Source organism: Octopus bimaculoides, chromosome 5 (genome assembly GCF_046866305.1).
Source record: "Octopus bimaculoides isolate indiv1 chromosome 5, ASM4686630v1, whole genome shotgun sequence".
Classification (NCBI taxonomy): domain Eukaryota; kingdom Metazoa; phylum Mollusca; class Cephalopoda; order Octopoda; family Octopodidae; genus Octopus; species Octopus bimaculoides.
The window spans coordinates 45328066-45343909 of NC_142932.1; the positions used below are offsets into that span (position 1 = coordinate 45328066).

General features: G+C 33.4%; 1 protein-coding gene across 1 annotated transcript in view; it reads left to right on the plus strand.

Annotated features, from left to right (window-relative positions):
• LOC106870645 (uncharacterized) overlaps positions 1–12638 on the plus strand; it is a 33221-nt gene extending 20583 nt beyond the window's left edge. The window contains 2 exon segments of the mRNA XM_089351880.1: positions 11237–11337; positions 12503–12638. Coding sequence (XP_089208006.1) covers positions 11237–11337; positions 12503–12638 — 237 coding nt within the window.
• The last annotated feature ends 3206 nt before the right edge of the window (positions 12639–15844 follow it).

Genomic DNA, 15844 nt, shown 5'->3' on the forward strand with positions numbered 1-15844 from the left:
GTGTGTGTGTGTGTGTGTGTGTGTGTGTGTGTGTGTGTGTGTGTGTGTGTGTGTGTGTGTGTGTGTGTGTGTGTGTGTGTGTGTGTGTGTCATTGTGACTGTGTTTGTCCCCTACCTCCCTGCCACCATCTGTTGACCAGTGTTGGTTTGTTTACACCCCATTATTCTGCCCTGACTTTATGATTAGGATTTCAACAATCCAACCACTAGGTCTTGTGCTGCATGTATGCATATGAATGAATCTTATTTAACTATATTACACATGTGCTTGAAAAGCTGTAAACAGTGAAAGCACTTAACACAATATGAAAACTTCCTTCCAAAACGTTTGTCATTGTGCTTTTGTTTTTTTAAGATTATTTCAAATAATTAATAAATTTTAAGAAAATCTTTCTTCAAATATTGCGACTGTATCAAGAAATCTTTCTAAAAATATTCTTTTAAATACACACACAAATATATAAATGCACACATACAAATATATAAACACACAAATATATAAATGCACACAAATATATAAACAAACACAAGCACATATTATTTAGGTTATTAAGAAGAAATCTGATATGTATTTATTTACATTAAATGTTTACATTTCGGGTGCCAAGCACAAGATAAGTAAAAGATGATAAAGAAGAGCATAAATCAATATTCTTATTCTATTTCAATCATTTTATATTTTATATATATATATGTCATGGATATATAATATAAACAGATGCGCACATGTAAATACTACAAATATATGTTTGTGTGTGTATACCTATGTATGCATATACATTTCTCACACACACACAGTGTCTGTATATATATATACATATATGTATGTATATATATACATATATATATATGTATGTATATATATAGATATACACATATATACGTATGCTTATATATATGTGTGTGCGAGTGTGTGTGTAGGTAAGTAGGTAGGTATGTAAACATATTCATATGTTTAAATAAACAACTTAGATCATTTAATAAACGGGATTATATGTTTATGTAGGGAGGAGTATATATATATGTATGTGTGTGTGTGTGTGAGTATATCATATATACATGCATACATGTATGTACTGAAGGGGAGAGAAAGATAAAGATAGATAGAAATATAGATACATGTACATCATATGTATAATATATATTTATGTATTATAAATTTATATATACATACATATATGCGCATGCTTGTATACAAACACACACATGCACAAAGACTGTACATCATTAAATGTTGATACGTTTGTTTGTGTGTGTGTATGCATATATATATATATATATATATATATATATATATATATTTCGTTTAATTGTATATATATATATATATATATATATATATATATACACACACACACACATATACATACAGATACCTATCTCAATATAAACATTCAGAATGTGTTTAATTAACCTTTTTTTGTCTCACATACCCTCTCTCCCATTGTCTGTCTGTCTCTCTACCTCTCTCTCACACACACATATATATATGTGTGTGTGTGTGTACGGCCATATAAACACTCACGCACTGGTCTAAATACTTTTATCTACATATGATTATATAGGTTTTATATAGACAGATACTTATATCGATACACAGATATTGAGTTCAGCTTTTATTACATACATGCATACAGACATATGCATGTACTCACACACACACACACTGATGCACATGATTTTTTTCAACCATAAACCGTTAATGAATGATAAATGGTAAGTTTCTAATAATTTTAACATATTTTTAACAAACATTTTATTGAGATTATTTGACAGGAACAGTTTGATGATGGAGTGTTATATGAAAGTAATATTAGACAAATATTTTCATAAACTAAGTTTGCAGCATTGTAAATATATCTACTTTAAAATATATGATATTTACACAGTGTAGTCTTTAAGCCCATTATTATTCTTACTGGTTTTGTATACACACACACACACACACACACACACACACACACACACATATATATATATATATCTATACAGTCAGTTAATAAAAATATCAGAAAGAAGCACACTCTAAAAAGTAGAGCAGTAATTATTGCAACAAAATTTTATATAGAGTTACCCAAGGTTTTGCATCCACAAAGCCAAAGCCTTGTGGACAGCTCATCAGACTCTGTGTGTGTGTGTGTGTGTGTGTGTGTGTGTGTGTGTGTGTGTGTGTGTGTGTGTGTGTGTGTGTATATATATATATATATATATATATATACACACATTCATTATATAAAACTAAGTGTGGCAAATTAGTTGATTTACTACAGACTCAGAGTTGCTGGCAATAGTTTTTTTCAGCTCTCTGCCTTTTAACCCCTTTGCATTTAAATAAGTCATATCCAGCCAAAATATAGTACTTGTTTTATGCCCAAAGTGGCCTAGATCTGGCCTCTCACACCTACCCCATGACATCATTCTAAAAATATACAATCACATCTTCAAAGTTTCAAAGCTATGAGATAGTGCATGATTAATTTTAAAACAACATGAATAATTAAGCATTATTTTTGACAGAGTAATGTGAATGCTAAAGGGTTAAGTGCAAATATAACCAAGGTTGGTTTAGCTTTTCATCATTTGGGGGTCAATAATTTATGCACCAGCCCTATACTAGGATGATTCTCTTTCTCTCTCTCTCTTTCTCTCTCTCATTGAGTCTGTCTCTTCCTCAAACTGCAAGAAATTGGCTGTGAATTAAAAAAATGGTGTTAGTGCTGAATCATGTCCTAAGATGTCACCCTATGACTCCAGCATGAGTTGAGGGACCAAGGCAACATATATGTGATGCTGTAATGGATAGAATATTTCTTTTTCCTGATCATGATATTTGTCTGCTGTCATCATGCTAATTGCAGTGATGACAGTGTTCTGTGTCAGTGTTTCCAAGAGTATATTATCCAATAAGCTTTCATTATTTTAAGACAGCCTGGTATGATTTCGCAACTGATTATTTCTAATTAGTCAATCAATGATGCAGAGGCTCCTTCATTTGTTTTGGAATTTGTTGAACCTGCTGTCAACAAGGTGGAGTCAATGAAGCAGACTTATGTATGTACCTTACATAGAGGTACAATTCAATGGCTATAGAAACAAAGTTTAAACTTGTGATTGTATGGCCATTAGTTCAGTAGTTTAATTCCTTGGCAAATATAATTTTGTACTGAATAAGTGAAAGATTGTCCATCTGTCTCCTCTTGGATTGAACAGTGCCTTGGGCCAGTGCTTATCTTCATATCTAGTTCCTATTGCATTAAACAAATGAGAGATAAATCTTCCTTTGGGATAGGATTCCAGCCAACTGTAAGTAATTTTGCCTGTAGCATGAAGAATGGAAGTAAATACAGTAAATAAATGGAATGTTGCTCAATTTTATAGTACTGCATCTAATACAGAAATGAGTTTTACTACAGATTCCACTTAGAGTCAGTTAGCCTTATCAACTGAAAATGATATGGCTTAGCCATTCACATAAAAATAGTATTATTGACATATTGAATGGCACTCTATAAAATCAGTTGTCTGTATTCTCAGATTCAGGAGTATATTAATTGGGTGCAGGTTTAGCTGGATGGTTAAAAAGTTCGCTTCAAATCAGGTAGTTCCAGGTTTGGTTCTTCTGAACAGCACTTCGGAAATGTCTCATTTCGATTGATCTATAGCATGTGAACACAGAAGCTAATAAATGGCAAGTGCGCAGACACACACACAGATATATGCATACATGCTTATAGTAGGTAAAGGGTAAAGACATCCTTTGACCATGAATGATCATGGGATTGCCCCCTAGAAAGTTCCCCTCTGCAGCACAAGTCTAGGCAAGGTTGTTTATGGAAGAGCAGTAACCCATGCATACCAGCTTCCTCTCTCCACACCACTAATGTTATCCAAGGGAAAGACAAAGGCCAATACAGCTTGGCACCAGTGACATCGCAACTCAGTTCTACAACTGAGTGAACTGGAACAATGTAAAATAAAGTGTCTTGCTCAAGAACATAACACACAGCCCAGTCCAGGAATTGAACTCACTACCTCATGAGTGCGAACCTGATGCTCTAATCACTGAGTCATGTAACTTCATACACATGTAAATATATATATATATATATATATATATATATATATATATATACATATATATATATATATATATATATATATATATATACATATATATATATATATATATATATATATATATATATATATATATATATATGTATGTATGTATGTATGTATGTATATGCGTGTGTGTGTCTATAGTTGTCCTCTCACCTTTGACCACTTGCTTTGGTCTGTTTATGTCCCTGTAACCAGGTAGTAAGGCAAGAGAGACCAACAGAATAAGTACAGGGGTCAATCTGTTCAACTAAACCTTTCCTGGTTGTAACCCAGCAGAAACAAATAAAAGAATTTTATGTATATATAAATGTGTGTGTGTGTGTGTGTGTGTGTGTGTGTGTGTGTGTGTGTGCACACACACAAGAGAAAAAAAAAACACAATTCTTGAATTCATCCATAGTCACATATAGAAAAATTTAATAAGTAAATACACTAAAAAGACCTATAATAAAAATACAAAGTAATAAATATTAAAATAATAAAATAATAAGTCTGTCTCTTCCTCAAACTGCAAGAAATTGGCTGTGAACTAAAAAATGAGGTCTTTTTAGTGTATTTACTTATTAAATTTTTCTATGTGTGACTGTGGATTTTCATGGATGAATTCAAGGCTATTATTATGAATGTGCATTTTACCTGAGTAACATACTACACATGAATAAACCCAACAAATACTACAAAGTAATGACAAATAGAGTATTGACTTGCCAGAGTTGCTCTGATCAGCACCAAGCAACCTAAAAGTAATGATAATGACCATTTCTACCATGAGCATAAAATATATAATTTAGAAGAATTCGATTTAACCTTTTAGCATTCAGATTACTCTGTCAAATGCAAAGCTTATTTATTCACACTATTTTGAATGAATCATGCATTCATTCAAAACAGTGTGAATAAAGCTTTGAGATTTCGATGATGTGATTGTTTCTTTTTAGAATGACCTTGTAGGCTAGGTGTGAGAAGATGGATTTGGCCAGTTTTAACATAAAGCAGGTAGAATATTTTGGCCAGATATGGTTTGTTTAAGTACTAATGGGCTAAACAACCGTTATACTTGACAAGCACTTGCTTTCACAACTCTCAGACAGATGAAGAGCCTAAGTCAATGCCAGCAAAATGAGAACTCAGAGTGTCGAAGGGATGCAAAGGAATTCAGCAAGACATTTTTGTTCTTTTGACGCTCTACTAATTCTGCCAGTTCACCAATAATGGTTTCTAATTTAGGCACGATGCCTGCAGTTTTGAGGGGAGCGACTTAATCAATTAGGTTGACCCCTTCCCCATCCAATGCTTGACTTATACTTTATTTTAATGAAACCAGAAGAAAATGAAAAGTAAAGGTGACCTCTGCAGGATTTGAACTCAGAATGTAAAAAAAAAGTGGGAGCTCATACAGCAAATCCGCTTTTCTGATACTTGAATGAATCAGACAATCTACCACCATAACAGAAGAAGAAGACGAGGAAAGAAGAAGAAGAAGAAGAAAAAGAAGAAGAAGTGGAATAAAATAGAAGTTGTCGCAGTAGTAGAGGTGGAAAAGTAGGAGAGGAGGCAGAAGATGAGTAGGAGATGAAGAGAAAGAAAGAAAGAAAAAAAGAAAGAAAGAAAGAAAAGAAAAGAAACAGCAGTAATTTTTTGGCTCGTATTTCTGTTTCCTGTTTTATAATTTTCCGAGGATATAAAAAGTCCCCAGATATTTTCTCACATTCCATAAAGAATGCAAGCATTATAGATATATTTGCTTCATGTTTGCTATAGTCCCTAGCTAGCAGGGAAAGAAATTTGATTAGAACACAAACTAACTAATTTACGGGCTAATAGATACAGCGTTTGATTCACTGGAACAGTAGAACAGTAACAGAAAGCAATTAGCATCAATCGCGTTAAAATCTCTAATGTAATAAGGAAAGCTTTGCAATCAGTAATTGATAGATACATACATACATTTGTGGCAGCTATATACATATTCATAGATATCTACATATATCCCATTAGTTTTACATGTGTTTGTAAATGTATAAATGTGAAAAGTATATATATATATATATATATATATATATATATATATATATATATATACATATGCAGACACACGTATATATACATACATACATATATATATATATATATATATATATATATATATATATATATATATACACAAACATATATACACATGTACATATATATATGTGCATATATATATGTATATACATAGATATACATATATATGTATGTGCATATATATGTATATACATATATACGTGCATATATATATTCTTTTATTTGTTTCAGTCATTTGACTATGGCCATGCTGGAGTACCACCAAATATATAAACATGTGTGTGAGTATACTTATGTGTATGTTTATATGTATGTGTGTGTGTGTGTATATATATATATATATATATATATATATATATATATACATATATATATATATATATATATATATATATATATATACATATATATATATATACATATATATATATATATATATATATATATATATATATATATATATATATATTTACACACACACATAAGATAAATGAATATATATATATAAATACTAATATATCAAATGAATGATGTTGAGTCTTATATCTATTTATTTATCATCAAATATACATACATATACAAATACAAATACATACATGTATATATGTATGTGTGAATGTATGTGTACACACAAACACACATATACATAAGAAAAGAAAAGAAAGCAGACAACAGAGACACAAATTTATATCAATGTTTATACAGATGTGTGAATTTTTGATGACAAACAGTGAAAAACAGGCTAAGATTTCTGCCAGATGAAATTACAATCAACTCTTATTTCCTGGTCAGTTGTAGCTATTCCACTTCATGCAATTTATACTCTTGGGGAAAGACCTACATGATACTATCTGCATTTCACCTCTCACCCAAAACTAACATGGTTAATAACCTATTGGTAGATTCTGATGATTAACAATAATCAAAATAATCAAGCAGAAGATATCCATTTTCACAAGAGTTTCAAAAAAGATTAGCTAATTAGTATCTACCTAATTACATATATCATCAATATATATGTATGTGTGAATGTGTGTGTGTGTTTATGTGTGTGTGTATGCATGTATGTGTATACATATTAGTCTCTGTGTGTATATATATATATATATACACACACACATATATAGTAAGTATACACACATGAACTTCAAAAGGAAATCATCTTAATTCATCTAATTAGGGCATTTACTCACACACAGAGTACTTTATAATGACTAATTAAAAATTGGTTGGAGCCTATGATCAATGTCTAAGTGAAATAAATATAAGAATAAATCTCAAATATACCCACACAAAGAAAATAGTCTATCTCCAAGTAAACTTCCTGGAACTTTCAGATATTTCTCAGACCACATACTTCTTCAAAGTGGTGTTTGGTGAAACATCCACCTGTGAACCCTAGCTATAAGAAAGCAGTTAGCCATGAAGAAAGGTAGAATCTGATAAAGCTGGAGCATACAACAAGAAAGAAATGCATTTATGTACAAACTGGCCAACGAAACACACATATCTTATCAGGATGATGAAAAGACCCATAGAAAACTCTAGTAGGAAAGATATAAAGTTGGAAGTCTTCAAATACCTAAATATGATAATATGTGTGTGTGTGTGTGTGTGTGTGTGTGTGTGTGTGTGTGTGTGTGTGTGTGTGTATTTCTATGAGAGTTAGAAGTTGGGAAGCCAACCAACTAAGGGATAGTACCTATCCAATATGCTGCTGGTAGTGTACCCAATTATTCATACCCAAATGCTGATTACTGCGTGGCAATCTTGCAATTGGGAGTCATATATGGGCAGGGTTAAAAAGTGGTTTACCCCTAATTTATATGGCAAATAAGAGAAAATGGAGAGGATACAAAATGACACACATCAGCTGGTAGACATTCCAGTATGTCTATTAATTCGAAAGTATTAGAAAGTATTATAAGAGTACATACACATGTAGTAACTATGTGTTACACATACATGTATTAATTAATATTATAGGAAAGAGTTTAAGATCTTAAACTCTTTCCTATAATATTGATTAATACATGTATGTGTAAAACATAGTTACTACATGTGTATATACTCTTATAATACTTTCTAATACTTTTGAATTAATAGACATACTGGAATGTCTACCAGGTGATGTGTGTCGTTTTGTATCCTCTCCATTTTCTCTCATTTGCTCTATATATATATATATATATATATATATATATATATATATATATGGGACCCGTCAGAGTGTAAGTATCTTGAGAGAAAAGCTGAACATTAGAAGCATCAGTTGTGGTGTGCAAGAGAGACGATTGCGCTGGTATGGACATGTGGTGAGAATGGATGAGGATAGCTGCGTGAAAAAGTGCCACACCCTAACAGTTGAGGGAACCCGTGGAAGAGGTAGGCCCAGGAAGACCTGGGCTGAGGTGGTGAGGCAAGACCTTCGTACATTGGGCCTCACCGAGGCGATGACTACTGACCAAGACCTTTGGAAATGTGCTGTGCGTGAGAAGACCCGGCAAGCCAAGTAAGATCGTTGCCAGTGCCCCTGGACTGGTTCTTGTGCGGGTGGCATGTGAGATGCACCATTTTGAGCGTAGCCATTGCCAGTACCGCCTGACTGGCTCCCGTAGGATTTTCGAGCGAGATCGTTGCCAGTGCCCCTGGACTGGCTTGTGCGGCTGGCACATAAAAGACACCATTTCGAGCGTGGCCGTTTTCGTGCGGGTGACACGTAAAAGCACCCACTACACTCTCTGAGTGGTTGGCGTTAGGAAGGGCATCCAGCTGTAGAAACTCTGCCAAATTAGACTGGAGCCTGGTGTTGCCATCCGGTTTCACCAGTCCTCAGTCAAATTGTCCAATCCATGCTAGCATGGAAAGCGGACGTTAAACGATGATGATGATGATGATGATGATGGGAGAATTTACGAAAAAAACAACAACAGACAAGGACAGGTGGTGTAAACAACAAAAGAATGTATTAGTTTGACGCTCGGGAATACAGAAAGTCTTTAACGTTTTGCGCTACGCTCTTCAACAGAAAGAATACGGAGAAAACAAGGAGAAAAACATGGAGAAAAAAAAAAATTGAATGGTGTTTGGTCAGCGATTAATCATGATATATTTATGAATTAATTGCTTAACCAGTGTCAGTGCATTAAACAAATGATTAATTAGTTGGATAGATATTTAACCAATTGACTAACAATAAAGAAGTGGAACTGAACCTGTGCAGTATTATTCTTTTCTACTCTAGGCACAAGGCCTGAAATTTTGTGGGAGGGGGCCAGTCGATTAGATTGACCCCAGTATGCAACTGGTATTTAATTTATCGACCCTGAAAGGATGAGATAGCAAAGTCGATCTTGGCGGAATTTGAACTCACAATGTAAAGACAGAAGAAATACTGCTAAGCATTTCGCCCGGCATGCTAATGTTTCTGCCAGCTGCCTGTGTTGTTATTGGCATAATGACTGTCCTTAGACACAACAAAATACATATGCATACATATGTAATAATTCTCGATTATGAAGTGTATTCACAGTTGTCTGTCCATTTTCTTCCCTTCCAAAGTTTTGGCTTTTAACCAATGTAACTATTATTGATAACATTTGCATTGAAGATAATTTATAAACTACAAGCAGATTCACATTTTCTTATATGCAAACATGGAAAAATGGACTATTAAAACAACGAAAATGATAATGAAGATGACTGTTACAACCAATGTCTACAGCAATGAAAGGAGACATGCACCAATATTGAGATTTTGAATCTTGCCGCCTGTCCTTTGTTAAAAGCAACATCACATTTAATAAAGCAGATATGTAAGTTAAATAGTTTATGAACACAAACAGACAAGAGAAAGAGATGACTGGTGGAACTAAAAAATATTCCTTCAAAGGCAAAAATACCTGAAAAACTTAGTGAATCATGACATGAAAAGCCAAAAGAGGTTTCAGTGTTTGTGTTATGGAGAAACCCTCAGAATGAAAGCAAAGACAAAAGTAAAATAAAAACATGAATATTTTATTCAAAGTCACTTGTAATCCTAGAAACCATAACATTTTATATTCAGCCAAATGTTGCCTTTCAATCCTACACCAATAATCAAATCTCAGAAATATAATTAAAGAATCCCAAATTAACCAACAGCTGCAAAAACAACCTCCAAATCTTGAAAACTCTTAACAAAGGCAAAATTCACATCAGAAGAAGCAACACAGGTAGTGAAATGCAGAGCTCTTTGATGAAATAATTGAACAGCGCAAAATCAAATATTTCAAGAATTAGAAGGAATTGAAAGGTTAATGCAAATATGAATTGCAAAACAAAAAATCTCATTTACTGCATCATATGCCCACAATGCAATGAAAATTATATCAGCCAAATGGAATCAAAATTAATACATAAAAAAATTATACTGCTGTTTCCTTATTTTGACACATTTGACAAGCATTAATAGATATGCAGATTTACAGAATCATCCAGTGTGCTTTGTGACATTGACACATTTGACAGTTATTGACAGATATATAGTCATACAAAATTATATTGTTTTAAATTGACATATTTGACAACTATTATCACAAATATACAGAACCATATTATTATTTTTTTTAGACCGTCATGTTTGACAACTATTATCAAACATTTGGATATACAGAGCCATACATTAATGAAGATAAATACATAGTCATACTGGCCCATTTAACAATGATTAAAACATACAGAATCATATTGTTTCTGTAAATTGAAACAAAGCTACAAATTTGCAAGAGTGGAAGAAGATGGTGTGCAGTCTATAGCACTGGCCTCAGCATATAACTGGTACCTGTTATACAGGTGCAACTCCAACTTCCCAGAAACTGATGGTCCAGAACCTCTTATAATCAATACTAATTCATGGGCAGGGACTTCAAATTCCTGCAGCCATCAGACTAATTTACTGGTACCTTGCACAGTACAGTGTTTATGAACATGTATCAGTTATACTTACGTATAGGTCCCTGTATTTCATTCAGTTGTTTAAGTAATTTTAAATATTTGCTTAACTTAGGGAGTGTTAAACAAGGTGACCACTAATCTGGAAAAACTTTTGAACCAAGGGTTCTGGAAAATTGATGCATATGGAAATAATTCTAATTATAACAAGGAACAGTAAGAAAAAACTGTTTGAAAATTTTCAATATGGAAATAGATTTGAATTTTATCTATTCCTGACAATGGCACAATTCTGCAAGAAAAGAAGGTGGATAACTAATTGCACTCCATTCCCTCATCCCAATTCACTCCAAAGTTTAGTTTATCCTTGAAGAGAGGAAAGGCAAAGTCTACCACTCAACAATACTAAAATACAGAATCATAACAAACCAGAGTTTATGTTTAAGCTGGATTATTTTTTTGAAAAAAATTACCATTGTGTATGAAGTGGCTCTCTTCATATAAGCAGTCATGCAACTAAACAGAGAATAAACCTTGGGACTAGGGTTACACTTGAAGATCCAAAACTATGAAAAGTTTTGCACTGCATTGAGGAATAAATCTCTGGATTCAATCTCAGGATTTATGCTCAAGAAAGACATAACAAGAAATGAAACAGAATGTTATGAATAAAATTACAAAATAAATGCATCATTTGATTAACCACCTCTCTAACAAGAGTCAGCTTAACTCAGCCAACAAGGGAGACTCTAAGTCAGGGGTGTTAAATAGGTTTTCAGCCTTCAGTTCAATTTTGTAAGAAAAATATTATCAATTTTAAAATATTCTGCAAAATATATAATTCTAAAATGTGTTCAGGGTGCAGTTAGAGCTATAATGAATGTCAGTTCTGGTTAATGAAATCAGTGCATTGTAGGTAAATTTCCATCTCAACTACTGAAAATATTCAATCCATATATGAACAGATGTGACCCATTTCTCTTTCACTTTGTCTATATAAGCCAAAGCCATAGAGAAAACCATTAAAAAAAAATTCATACACATTAGTCCAAATACATTCTATTGATAGCAATAATAATCTAAGGTTCTGCAACAGAAACAGTGCAAGCTTTCTATCCAGCATTGGTTTGTTCAAAAATTATATGCATTCATTTGATCAGCTTCAATCTCCATTCTCACTCTAAGGATTCTTACTAAATAGGACTGTACATATACATATACCATGTGGGAGAGAATTTTATCGCACATTTCTGTATAGAACCTTTGTTAACACCTCCTATACTTTGCTTTCGTTATTGTTATAGTGTATATTGACTTCTTTATCCATATACTTTGGCCTACAATATGAATAGGGCTTTTAGAAATAATTTTCTGTATACAGCCTCAGATATCTAGTTTATACTGCACTGCAGCACACAAAATCCGATGAGTTTGACACCTTGCTCTATATGGTTGCTGAATCAGCAGTTAAATCTCCTGCAAATCTTACTCCACCAATTTTAAAAAGAACATTTTAGATAATATCAACTAGTCCTGAATATACCGTCTTTAAAAAAAAAAATTGAAATAGCCATGTCTGGAAAGTCCCTGAGGCTGCTGGCCTGGGTCAAAACAACAACCAATCAGATTAATCTGAACAACATGCTCAACAACAGTTTTCAATAGTGAACCACATATCAGCTCTCTGCTAGGATCATAATTTCATGTATGTTAGAATGGAACAAATATAACAGTAATAGAAAACAACGCCTACAAAAATGATAACAAACACTTGTGACCCCGAAGTCATCGATCTGATACTTTATCTACTACTGCTGGTGGCCATTTCACTTCTGTCACACATGCATGCTGTCCTAGTTGACTACTTTTGTTAACTTTTCTTTCTGCATGACAGTGAATTAATAAAGGTATCACATATTATCAGAATAGTCTATGAGAGAACATATATTATTGTTTAATCAAACTGCTCCATCATCTATCACTTGTTACTGAATAAAGATATTGTTTGAATGATGTGGCTTTACACAGATATTAGCAGCAAGCATATGCTCGCTATACCAAACTTACCTATTGGTGACAATATGTATATGAAAATACACATACACACGTATTTACACAGGTATGCATTCAGATATACATACCTGAATGTGTGCATGTGTAAATTCACATATGCATGCATGAATATATATGTGGACACAGAGATATAGAAGTGTACATAGATATATATTTACAAATATATATACATGTGTGTGTGTGTACATGTGTATATATATATATGCATATATATGTATGTGTGTGGAGGGGGTGAGCATGTGTTATTATATGAATACTGATAGATACAAGCAAATACATTTATGATTGTATGTATGTGTGTGTGCGTGTGTATGTGTCACCGTGTGTCTAGACACACATACACACTCATATATGTATATTTCAGAGTCTGTTTGCACACCCATCGTCGTCTTTTGTTTTTTTATAAATTCTCATATGTATATATGTATCTACATGTAGATAAAATAAATATTTTTCACTATCTACAAACAGATGCTTTCATTCTGCTGTATATTGAACAATTTTTATCAATATTTGTTAATATTGCTGTTGTGCAACAACACACCTTGGAGCATATGTCAATTATTTCTGTTGCATAAATTTAATATATTCTTATTATTATTGATCTGGTGGAATTCGTAGCAAGCCAGATAAAATTCTTTGTGGCATTTCTTCTAGCTCATTAATTTCTGGGTTCAAATTCTGTCAATTTCAACTAGACATTTTACCTTTTTTTCTTTTTTTGTCCTTTCAAGGTTAATAAAATAAGTACCTGCTGAACAATGGGAAACGATGTATTCAACTTACCCCTGCTCTTAAAATTGCTGGCTTTTTCTTTGCCATAAATTAGAAACCATCATCATCATTTTTATAATTGCTATTATTGTTATTCTTATTATTAAAGCAGAATTGTTAGCACACCAGAGAAAATGGTTAGAGCCATTTCATCCATCCTTACTTTCAGAGTTCAAATTCCGTTATGGTCAACTTTGTCTTTTATCCTTTCAAGGTCAATGAAGTAAGTTCCAGTTATGCACTGGGGTTGATGTAACTGACTAATGCACTCCCCCAACATTTCAGGCCTTGTGGCTATAGTAGAAAGGATTGTTATTACTATTAAGGTGGTGAGTTAGTAAAATCATTAGTATGCCGGGCAAAATGATTAGCAGTATTTTGTCTGTCTTCACGTTCTGAATTCAAATTCCGTTGGGATGGACTTTGCTTTTCATCCTTTCAGGGTCGATATAATAAATACCAGTTGAGTACTGGGGTTGATGTAATCAACTGTCCCCCTCCCTCAAATTTCAGGCCTTGTGCCTATAGTAGAAAGAATTATTATTATTATCATTATGATCATTATTATTATTATTAAAAAGATGGCAAGCCAGCAGAATCTTTCAGTGTACTGGAGAAAATGCTTAACTGTTTGTCTGTCTTTACATTCTGACTTCAAATTCTGCCAAGGTTGACTGTGCTTTCCATCCTTTTAACACTAGGGTCAATGTAATTGATTTGCCTTTCCAACCCAAAATTTCAGACCTTGTGCCTATAACAGAAAGGATTAGTATTGCTGTTGTTCTTCTTACGACTACTACTACTACTACAATGGCAAACTGACAGAATCTTTAGCATGCCAGAAAAAAATGCTTAGCAGCATTTTGTTCTGGCTTTACATTCTGAGTTCAAATTCTGCCAAAGCTGATTTTTTTCTTTTCAGCCTTTTGGGGGTTGATAAAATGAGTACCAGTTAAGCATTAGGGTCAATGTAATCAACTAGCCCCATTCCAACCAAAATTTCAGGTACCTACAGTAGAAAGTATTATTATTATTATTATTATCATTTATCTATTTTGAATTTTCTTCTCTACTCCCAATGTGCCACCATCCTCAACAAAGCATTGCCAGGGCCTTCACGACAACAAAGATCTGTACTCCTTTTTTAAAAGTATAAATACAAAGGAAAACAACTAGCTTTGTTGCTAGCTTTATCATAATACCTAGGATTATACCTTTGGTTCCCTTTACACTGGATTGCTGGTAATATTATGTACAAAATTACTCTAGTTTTTTTTTGTTTTTTTTCATTATCTTGAATACTAAAGGTATGTGTCCCACTTCTGCAGGACTTATAGTATGCTGAGAATCACTACGGCCAGAAGGCAGAAAGCTGTATATTAGTATCACAGAGTGGCAGAAATGATTGGCAGTCAGTTATGTACCCTAACTTTGCTTTCCTTCCTTCAAGAATAAACCAAACTTTGGAGTGGGATGGGTTGTAGGATTGGGATGCAATTAGAAGATGGCAATAGATTCAGCCCCACTACATGGTACCATGAGCAAGTGTCTTCTATTATAGCCCCTGGCCAACTAAGGCCTTGTGAGTAGACTTGGAAGATGGAAATTGGACGATGCTCACTTTATGCATGTGCCTGTCCTTGTCTTGACATTGTGTGGTAGTTGTAAATGTATGTCACACAAGTGGTGTTGTTTATTGTGTGGAAACAAGTCTGACCATGGACAAAAAATATTTTGATTGGAAATAGCAGAATCCACTCACAAGGCTTTGGTCGGCCTGAGGCTATAGTAGAATACACTTGCCCAAGGTGCCACGCAGTGGGACTGAACCCAGAACCATGTGGTTGGCAAGCAAGCTATTTACCACACAGCCACT